The 10,909-nt window shown below is 37.7% G+C and overlaps 1 protein-coding gene across 1 annotated transcript in view; it reads left to right on the top strand.

Annotated features, from left to right (window-relative positions):
* The window catches only part of LOC108740030, a 28,392-nt gene that overhangs the window by 1,341 nt on the left and 16,142 nt on the right, over positions 1–10,909 (top strand). Inside the window, exons 2-11 of the mRNA XM_025980498.1 lie at positions 112–749; positions 1,595–1,965; positions 3,627–3,815; positions 3,902–4,079; positions 6,406–6,740; positions 6,803–7,046; positions 7,224–7,458; positions 8,928–9,176; positions 9,275–9,548; positions 9,695–9,943. Of these exons, the coding sequence (XP_025836283.1) occupies positions 112–749; positions 1,595–1,965; positions 3,627–3,815; positions 3,902–4,079; positions 6,406–6,740; positions 6,803–7,046; positions 7,224–7,458; positions 8,928–9,176; positions 9,275–9,548; positions 9,695–9,943 (2,962 nt within the window). The remainder of the gene's footprint in view (positions 1–111; positions 750–1,594; positions 1,966–3,626; positions 3,816–3,901; positions 4,080–6,405; positions 6,741–6,802; positions 7,047–7,223; positions 7,459–8,927; positions 9,177–9,274; positions 9,549–9,694; positions 9,944–10,909) is intronic.

The raw sequence follows: 10,909 nt of genomic DNA, 5'->3' as shown, positions 1-10,909 counted from the left end.
TATCTATTTATTCTAATACGAATTTTACTTTTTTTTTTTGACAATATTTAATGGAGTTATATAATTTTTAATAATAATTTTGCAATGTTTATTAATAACGTCATTCTTTAGGCATGTTCATATGTTCAATCTTGCTCGGAATACCCATGACTAACTTCAGTCTGATAATCATGTTCGGAGGGGCTCTTGTATTGATTGAAACCCACGAGTTGATCAATCGCCTGCAGGGGATCGCATTTTCCAAACACCTTCAGACGGTCATCAATGGAGAAAAGGTTTTCACAGAAGCATTTGCAATGGTCATTTTTAATTTATGCATCAGCATTTACGGCAATCACATTGTAACGCCAGGAGAAATATCCTTGTATTTCTTTAAAAACCTCTTCGGTGGATTATCTATTGGCCTGGGATTCGGGATTCTAATCAGGATTATACTGAGGACGACACAGAGAAGTGTGTTCTTCACTATAACGCTCTTCAATACCACCTCTTTGGCGTCTTACTACTGCAGCACCAAACTGTCCATGAATGGAGCGCTAAGTATTATGACAGTCGGAATCTTCGCTAGCATCGAGAAACGAAGTATGAATAGTGAAGACGAACAGATGATGCACAACTTCTTTAGAGTTGTCCTTCAGTTCGTGAATACGTTGATGTACACTACCCAAGGAATACTGCTTTCTGAAAAGATGATAGTAGGAACAGTCTCCGGAAGAAACACGGCAACAATCTTCATTTCATTAGCAACTGTAAGTGGAAAATACAAACCTAAATCATGAAACATGTCATTTTTACGAGCCCTTGTTTCCTTGTAACACGGCCCAATTAAATACAACGACACGGTTTCTTCCTCACACGGTAAAATCTCCGAACTATATTCCTACAACACGGTTTGCTTACTAAACATTCTTCTTAACACGGTGCATTGCCAGCAGTAACACTGCTACAAATCAATATCCTGACAACATAATTTCATTGTTACACGATACACATCTACAACACCACAAACACGGCACTTTAATAACACGGTTTCGTCTTCACACGGTACAACCCCTAAATAACTCTATCGCAACCCTAGATTCTGACAACACGGTTTGTTACTAGACACTATACAAACTATAATAACATATATATAAAACATGGAATTTTAATAGCATGAGCTCGTCTTAACACGGCACAATAACTACAGTAGCACAGCTACATAACAGCATTCATTATTAGAAGGTATAAATCTGCAACAAACCTAAAACATGAGACTTCAAATAACGTTTCGCAAGGTACAATCTCTAAAATAACATACATACCTAAAACATAAAATTTTAATAACATTATCTCTTGTTAACACGGCGCAATACATACAATAGCTCTGCTACGTCACCGCATTTCGCAAGCACCGTTTCTTTAAAGTACGAAACAAAACCTACAGCAACATCTTTAACACACAACATTCTCATAACACGGTCTTCTCTTAACACGGTAGAAAAGCTTGTTTTGTGACGGTTATAGACCGTGTAGCTCGCCTTATGGAAATTCAGACAACTTTCCAACTAGACAAGAAAAAAGGCATTTTCTGAATCTATCTTTTTTTAATTAGATTTACACGTTTCGTCTGATAACGATATTCCTGATGGCTCCGCTTCTTAGTCGCATCGAATACGGTTTATCAATGCAAGAAGCAACCGTCATCAGTATTGGTGTAACCCGCGGTGGTATAGCCACGTTTTTGGGTTGGATATTGTTTACCCAAGATGACGAAATGGTTATGAAACTCGGTAAAGAATTATACTGTGTAACATGCTTCTTGCAAATAATAACCTGCATTCTGGACATTTGTGTGACACCATTAATGCTTAAATTTGTCGGACTCTCCACAATTTCCCTAGCCAGAAGGAACAACATGAACACCTGTATAAAGCACATCAACACTAAGACAGAGCAATTTATATCGGTGCTCAAAATGGACAAGTAAGTATAGTAACGACGTTAACAATCATCATCATCGTTAGGTCGTCAATCCTAAGACTGGTTGGACGCGCACCTCCACTCTTACCTATCCTGAGCCAATCTTCGCATCCCTAAACCTTGAACAGCCCACATTCTTAACTATTTGCGAACGGTAATCTAATCTAGGTCTACCTGTACCCCTCCTAACTTCCCTTTCTGCCTCTAATGGGTCTCTGACTAGACCTTCATGCCTGGGGAGGTATTTCACCAACCTATCTCGCCTGTTCCCTATTGACTTTCAAAAAGTCCTCTGTTCTCCTATTCTTTCTAATGCCTCTTCGTTTCTAAACTTCTCTATCCACCGCATCCTCATCATTAGCCGGTAACACCACATTTCGAACGCTTCTAAACTTTTCTTTTCCGCCGCGCCCACTGTTCATGTTTCGCACCCGTACAGCGTAGTGCTCCAAATATACACCATTAACAACCTTTTCCGAATTTCTACATTAATCGTTCGCGATCATAGAAGTGACTTCTTTCTAGTTAAGGATATTTGGGAGGTACAATCGGAGACAAGAGTACATTAAATTAGAAATTCGTGATTAATTAGGTTTTGCAGCATATCATGAGGTAAATACGAGGGTGGATTGATAAGTTTCCGGCCTGACCAAGAAAAACAAGGTTTTTAAAAATTTTTTTTTTTTATTTCTCAACATAATCTCCTCCAAGGCTGATACATTTCTCATAGCGGTGTTCCAGTCTATTAATGCCATCTCTATAGACTGATTCGTCAAGCTCCTCAAAATAACCATTTACAGCTTCGATTACTTCTTCATTGTATTCAATAACTTTTTAACGATTTAGTGAATCAATTTGTAATTTTTACAGGAGTTTTAGAATTGAATGGGGAACATTCTTCCAAATTTGTATTTGTCTCTCCTAACATTTTGACGTACCTCCCTAACATCCTTAAAGGCGACTCGATCCTGAAAAAAAAAAATCTTTTGGGTGTTTCATTCCCACCAGCCAGTATTGCTGGTGGGTGGGCAGTCCCTCCGGACTACGCCGGAAGGTTGGGTGGAAGGCCCTCTTCATCCTTCTTTCAGGAATCGTGGGAATGGGTGGGTGATAGTGCGGGTGAGAAAGATGAGACGGACGAAATGGACCCTGCGCTACCCTCTCCTCTATATCCCTACTACTCCTTCCGTCCTGACTTATCTGACTTCCTAGATACCTAAAATCAACCACTTCTTCTAATTTTCCGTTTCCTATAATTATATTTGCCCTTTCCCTACTTCTTCTCCCATTGCATACGAGTATTTTTATTTTACTTTCATTTATTTTCATGCAATACTGTTTTGTCAACACCGCTTCCATTTTATTTAAAGCTATCTCTAACTCCTCCTTGCTAGATGCTAATGCTGTCATATCATCTGCAAATCTAAGCATACTAATCTCTTGCCCCTGTATATCTATCCCTACAATTGTCCTGTCTTTAATGATATCGATCGCGCCTTCGATGTATCGATTAGAAAGCAGCAGTGACAGTGTGCATCCCTGTCTGACTCTCTTCCTAATATTCACTTGTCTACGTTGCAACCGCATCTCGATAACTGCCTGTTGCTCTTTATACAAAGTAAGTTAACAATAATTGTAAATTAATAAATTCTAATACTTGTTAGGTTTCTTGCCGACACAAAATGGCAAATAGTGGCTGACGTGACAAAACTACGTAATCCATACACGAAAACCATATTTGCAGATAAAGAACACGAAACCGAAATAAGAACGACTAAGTATATTGTATGCCCCGACTGTTTAAAGGAAGTGCCTCAAGAGCCTACATTCAAAGAGCTCGCAGATATGACAAGGTGTTTACGATTTCGTACTGTTAAAATTTTACAAAATATGGATGTTGAGATTTGTATTAATATTTGCATATCCTTTTGTCACTTAGAGAGGCGAGAATGAGAGTTCTCAAAGCGAAAAGGGTCTCCTACATAAGGCAACACGAACATGGTATGCTAACCAGCGATGCATTCCGTTGTCTGAACCATGCTGTTGATAGGGCAATGGATACGAAAGAGGCCATTATGAAACTTGACGAATTGTTCAAAATGTTCCGTTTCACTCAGGTATTTACAAGGTTTCCATATAACGTAGCACCTTAATGCATACTGTCAGATAACGCGGTACGCAGATTGTTTTAATTCTTCAGCAGCATAATCTCTAGAGTAACACGGTACACAGACTGTCACAACCCATCGATAACACGGGCTTACTTCAACATCCTTCAATCTACAGGAACAACGTTCAACAACACGGTGTACAATGTCGATTAATTGGTAGAATAACACGGTACGCCATTTGCTACATGACTTCAATAACACGGTCACCATTCAACGTACCCAAAACTATTTGGCGACACTTCAGAAACACAGTGTATAAACTGAGTTAACTTTTAATTTTCCAGTTATGTAGTTTCCATATAACACATCCCAAACATACGTGAATAACACGGTACGCAGATGGTGGCATCACTTCAACAACAAGATATAAAAACTTGAACAAATCTTCAATAACACATTTTCAATACTACGAACCCCAAGTCTACTAGAATAACACAGTAATCAGACTGTCAAAACCCATTGATAACACGGGCTTACTTCAACATCCTTCAATCTACAGGAACACCGTTCAACAACACGGTGTACAATGTCGATTAATTGGTAGAATAACACGGTACGCCATTTGATACATGACTTCAATAACACGGTCACCATTCAACGTACCCAAAACTATTTGGCGACACTTCAGAAACACAGTGTATAAACTGAGTTAACTTTTAATTTTCCAGTTATGTAGTTTCCATATAACACATCCCAAACATACGTGAATAACACGGTACGCAGATGGTGGCATCACTTCAATAGCAAGATATAAAAACTTGGTCAAATCTTCAATAACACATTTTCAATACTACCCACCCCAAGTCTACTAGAATAACACAGTAATGAGACTGTCACAACCCATCGATAACACGGACTTACTTCAACAACCTTTAATCTACAGGAACACCGTTCAACAACACGGAATACAATGTGGACCAATCGTTACAATTTCCATTAAACATAGCGCAAACTTGGTAGAATAACACCGAACGCCATTTGCTGCATGACTTCAATAACACGGTCTCCATTCAACGCACCCAAAATTATTTGGCGTCATTTCAGAAACACGGTGAATAAACTGTGTTAACTTTTAATTCCCCAGTTATGTAGTTTCCATATAACACATCCCAAACATACGTGAATAACACGTTACGCAGATGGTGGCATCACTTCAACAACAAGATATAAAAACTTGGTCAAATCTTCAATAACACATTTTCAATACTACGAACCCCAAGTCTACTAGAATAACACAGTAATCAGACTGTCAAAACCCATTGATAACACGGGCTTACTTCAACATCCTTCAATCTACAGGAACACCGTTCAACAACACGGTGTACAATGTCGATTAATTGGTAGAATAACACGGTACGCCATTTGATACATGACTTCAATAACACGGTCACCATTCAACGTACCCAAAACTATTTGGCGACACTTCAGAAACACAGTGTATAAACTGAGTTAACTTTTAATTTTCCAGTTATGTAGTTTCCATATAACACATCCCAAACATACGTGAATAACACGGTACGCAGATGGTGGCATCACTTCAACAACAAGATATAAAAACTTGAACAAATCTTCAATAACACATTTTCAATACTACGAACCCCAAGTCTACTAGAATAACACAGTAATCAGACTGTCAAAACCCATTGATAACACGGGCTTACTTCAACATCCTTCAATCTACAGGAACACCGTTCAACAACACGGAATACAATGTGGACCAATCGTTACAATTTCCATTAAACATAGCGCAAACTTGGTAGAATAACACTGAACGCCATTTGCTGCATGACTTCAATAACACGGTCTCCATTCAACGCACCTAAAATTATTTGGCGTCATTTCAGAAACACAGTGTATAAACTGTGTTAACTTTTAATTCCCCAGTTATGTAGTTTCCATATAACACATCCCAAACATACGTGAATAACACGTTACGCAGATGGTGGCATCACTTCAACAACAAGATATAAAAACTTGGTCAAATCTTCTATAACACATTTTCAATACTACGCACCCCAAGTCTACTAGAATAACACGGTACGCAGGCTTACTTCAACATCCTTCAATCTACAGGAACACCGTTTAACAACACGGTATTCAATGTCGATTAATTGTTACAATTTCCATTAAATATAGCGCAAAGTTGGTAAAATAACACGGTACGCCATTTGCTGTATAACTTCAATAACACAGTCTCTATTCAATGCACCCAAAGTTATTTGGCGACACTTCAGAAACACAGTGTACAAAGCAAAATTTAATATTTTTGTAGAGGAATGTGAGTAATGTAAAGAAGAAGAAGAGATTAGCATGGCTGGAAACTCACCACAGAGAAGCAAGGGTTCCAAAAGACAAATGGAGACGTAGAATATATAATATAGTGTTGCATCCTTATTTCGCATTTGCCGTTTACGTATTTGTTCTTTTAACTTGTGGATTAATAATATATGAAACCATTAGCGACGTGGAGAATTTCACAACAATTTGGTTTGTGATTATGACATCGTACTTCATATTTTATGTTGTATACATATTTGAATATATCATCAAAAGGATTGCATATTCAACAGACTCAAACTTTCGTGAAGCACTGAAGGCCTATTTCACGTAATCATTAACAGTAACGCATCTGTAATAGAAGAAATTGTAATGTTTTGATTTATCCGTAGCTCATTTTGGAATGTGTTCGACCTTTTTGTGTTAATCCTTGTTATAATTAATCTTGGAATGGATATTTGTGAAGTAATTCGCCCCTGTCAAATGCAGAGCTCTCTACAAAACACCTTTAAAGTTCTCCGCCTGCTGTTGCTTATAAGAATTGTTATGATCTCCCACATCATCTACCAGAAACTTTCGGATTTCCGAGAATTCAGAAAAAATAAGAAAATCATGCTCGCCTATGAAATCGGAAAAGTATGAAAACTAGTTACTAAAATACAAAATAAACGCGTATTTTCTATAGTTATATTCGCTACCTCGACTTACTCTATCTCGACTTACCCCAAGTAATGTCTATGTATTTGTTGACTCAATTAAAAATTTCACAAAAAATGTAGTGGGTCCATATGAAAATAAGATTTACATTTTCAGGGTTACCTAATAGGTAACGACGGAATAGAGGAGATGATAATGAAAACCATCGATAATAAACACATTAGGGACGATTGTAAGCAAAGATTACAAGTCAATAATCAGATGGTCACAAGACAATTGGGATTGATAGAGAAAGAAAAGCCGTGGATTGCCAATATGGTCAAAACTAAGCATGCTTGTCTCATGGTCCTTAATGATGTCAGGAATACCGCCCTTGATTTAAAAATTTCAGGTGTTATTATCAACATTATCACTTCTGAGAAATTATTAATGAAAGAACACCTTGTTGGGCGGCTTCTTGTCCTTCAAAACAATCATTCAGCTTTTAAATATAATTATCTGCAAAAAAAATATCTAATGACCGCTTCTTTACAACAAAGATTGTCAACCATCGATCTGACCCTGCCTGCCGGCATAGCTCATGACTGTTGGGAATCGATGTATTAATTGTTACGTACACGTTTATAGGTACATACGTAGAAATTTGCAATTCCTCAGTCTTCGTTCTTCTTCAAAATTGTAGAAGTCCTATTGTAAAGCGGTAAATATGTGTTACCCAGGGTATGATTTATTACCCACCGCTTCTTCAGAACAAAGATTGTCAACCATCGATCGGACCCTGCCTTTGGGCATAGTCGATAGCCGTCGGGAATCAATGTATTGATTATACGCTCATAAGTAGCAATTTTCAATTCCTTAGTCTTCATTCTTTTTTAAAATTCTAGAATTCCTATTGTTAAGAGGCAAATATGTGTCACCCAGGGGATGATTTATTACCCACCGCGTTTTTAGTACAAAGATTGTCAACCTTTCGATAGTTCCCTGTCTCCGGACATAATCAAAAGCCGTCGGGAATCAATGTATTGATTATCGAGTACAGGCTTGTAGGTACATAAGCAGCAATTTGCAATTCCTCAGTCTTCATTCTTCTTTACAATTCTAGAACTCCTACTGTTAAGCGACAAATACGTGTCTCTCAAGCTATGATTTATTACCCTCCGAGCCTTTATTACAATGATTGGCGGTCATGAATCGTTCACAGTCGTTGAAAATCAATGTCTTGTTCATCACGTAGACGTTTGTACATAACAATTTGCACTTCTTCAATCACGCAACTTCTAGAAGTCCTATTGTTAAGCGATAAATATGTCACCCAGGGTATGATTTATTACCCACTGCATCTTTAGTATTACGATTATCAACCTTTCGATAGATCCCTGCCTCCGGGCATAATCAAGAGCCGTCGGGAATCAATGTATTGATTATCAAGTACAGGATTATAGGTACATAAGTAGCAATTTTCAATTCCTTAGTCTTCATTCTTCTTGAAAATTTTAGAACTCCTATTGTTAAGCGGCGAATATGTGTCACTCAAGCTATAATTTATTACCCTCCGAGCCTTTATTACAATGATTGCCGGTCAGGAATCGCTCACAGCCATTGGAAATCAATGTATTGATTATCACGTACACGTTTGTACAAAACAATTTGCACTTCTTCAATCACGCAACTTCTAGAAGTCCTATTGTTAAGCGGCAAATATGTGTCACCCGGAGTATGATTTATTACCCACCGCATCTTTAATATTATGATTGCCAACCATCCATCGATACATGCCTAAGAACATACTCAATAGTCATCTGAAATGAATGTATTGATTATCACTGACATGCTTATACGTAACAATTTGAAATTTCTCAGGCTGGATGGATGAAATTGAATATTCGTTAATGAAAGCGAAATTGGACCAGCAATTCCACATACTCACTAAGATGAAATGGATACCACCAAATACACCGAAAGATGTATTCAGAGAAACGCCGTGGATATCTGGCGATGAAGCACTAATAGAATATTTGTTCAGCAATATTATCACCAAAATATTTGACGCTGGAGAAGAAATTTGCACAGGTGGCTTACCATCTGACGGAGTATTCATTCTAATCTCAGGTAATACTCGAAAACCTAACCTAACCCATCGTAGATGAAAATCTAGATCCTATTGTCCACTTTCGACTCGAGCTGAATTTATTTTACTATTTGTTTAGGACTTTTGCGCCTAACCTACATTCCGAAGCCAAGTATCATTGATAAAATGAACAATTCGGGTGTTCTACCCGTTGTCGATTGGGTGAAAAACATAACGTACAAGGAAATATATGAAGAATACATTACACCCGGTAACAGCTTTGGAGAAATAAGTATGGTGACCGGCAACCCTTACGCATGTAGCATTGTGGCCGAAACGCCAGTACAAACTTATGTACTTAGCAGAGATAGCCTTAAATCCGCTTTTGATCAATTCTCAGACCCTATCAACGGGTAAATACTATCCATAGACTCATTTAATCAACTATTTTATCATCCCTGCTTCTTCTATTACGTTTATTTCGCCTTCTAAACGCTATTAGACGCACCTACCCCTTCAACCGTTACTACTTTATCAATAACGAAATACTTTTTAATAGTTTAGAAGCAAGAATGTGGAAAGCCATAGCATTTCGAATTGCTCCAATGGTCCTAATGAACGAATTCTTTTATCAGTCATATACACAACATCAAATTCAGTTTCTTCTTGTGGACGCGATTGTACCAAACATAAAAAACTACAGAATAATGAATGTGTCGCCAATGGTAGAAGACATTGTAGTAATACATGGAGTGGCACAAGACTATTATACGGGGGAACACTTCGTTGCACCCTGCTACGTACCCAGGTTTAAAAATTAATAAAAACTAGAGAATTACAGGCTTGTTCTCCCTACACGTCCAATAACTTATATAATCCACTATTAAGTAACCAACAATGTCATAGGATTTCATATATTTAATATATATATAATTAAGTTAATAAAAACCGACGGATCGTTAACCTTGTAGGTCGGTTGGTCGTGGTTGCTGTTGTCACCTCTCGTAGTTTAGTGGTAGAACATTGGTGAGTAAAGCCAAAGGTCCCGGGTTCGATTCCCGGCGGGGGTGTGACAACAGCAACAATTTTTCCCTCATTAATTTGAGGTAGCGTGTAGTGGGTAAAAAATTCAGAAATGAATTTTCAGAATAATATTTCATATTAAACTAACTCACTTCTAAAAGATATCTAAATTATATGTATGTTTAATCATAGTATATTCAGTATATAGTTACATTAGTTCGACGGATCGTTAACCTTGTAGGTCGGTTGGTCGTGGTTGTTGTTGTCACCTCTCGTAGTTTAGTGGTCAGAACATTGGTGCGTAAAGCCAAAGGTCCCGGGTTCGATTCCCGGCGGGGGTGTGACAACAGCAACAATTTTTCCCTCATTAATTTGAGGTAGCGTGTAGTGGGTAAAAAATTCAGAAATGAATTTTCAGAATAATATTTCATATTAAACTAACTCACTTCTAAAAGATATCTAAATTATATGTATGTTTAATCATAGTATATTCAGTATATAGTTACATTAGTTCGACGGATCGTTAACCTTGTAGGTCGGTTGGTCGTGGTTGTTGTTGTCACCTCTCGTAGTTTAGTGGTCAGAACATTGGTGCGTAAAGCCAAAGGTCCCGGGTTCGATTCCCGGCGGGGGTGTGACAACAGCAACAATTTTTCCCTCATTAATTTGAGGTAGCGTGTAGTGGGTAAAAAATTCAGAAATGAATTTTCAGAATAATATTTCATATTAAACTAACTCACTTCTAAAAGAT

This window comes from Agrilus planipennis, unplaced genomic scaffold (assembly GCF_000699045.2).
Source record: "Agrilus planipennis isolate EAB-ADULT unplaced genomic scaffold, Apla_2.0 scaffold263, whole genome shotgun sequence".
Classification (NCBI taxonomy): domain Eukaryota; kingdom Metazoa; phylum Arthropoda; class Insecta; order Coleoptera; family Buprestidae; genus Agrilus; species Agrilus planipennis.
Note: the sequence above shows the minus strand (reverse complement) of the source record. Positions and strands in the feature narration are given on the sequence as shown.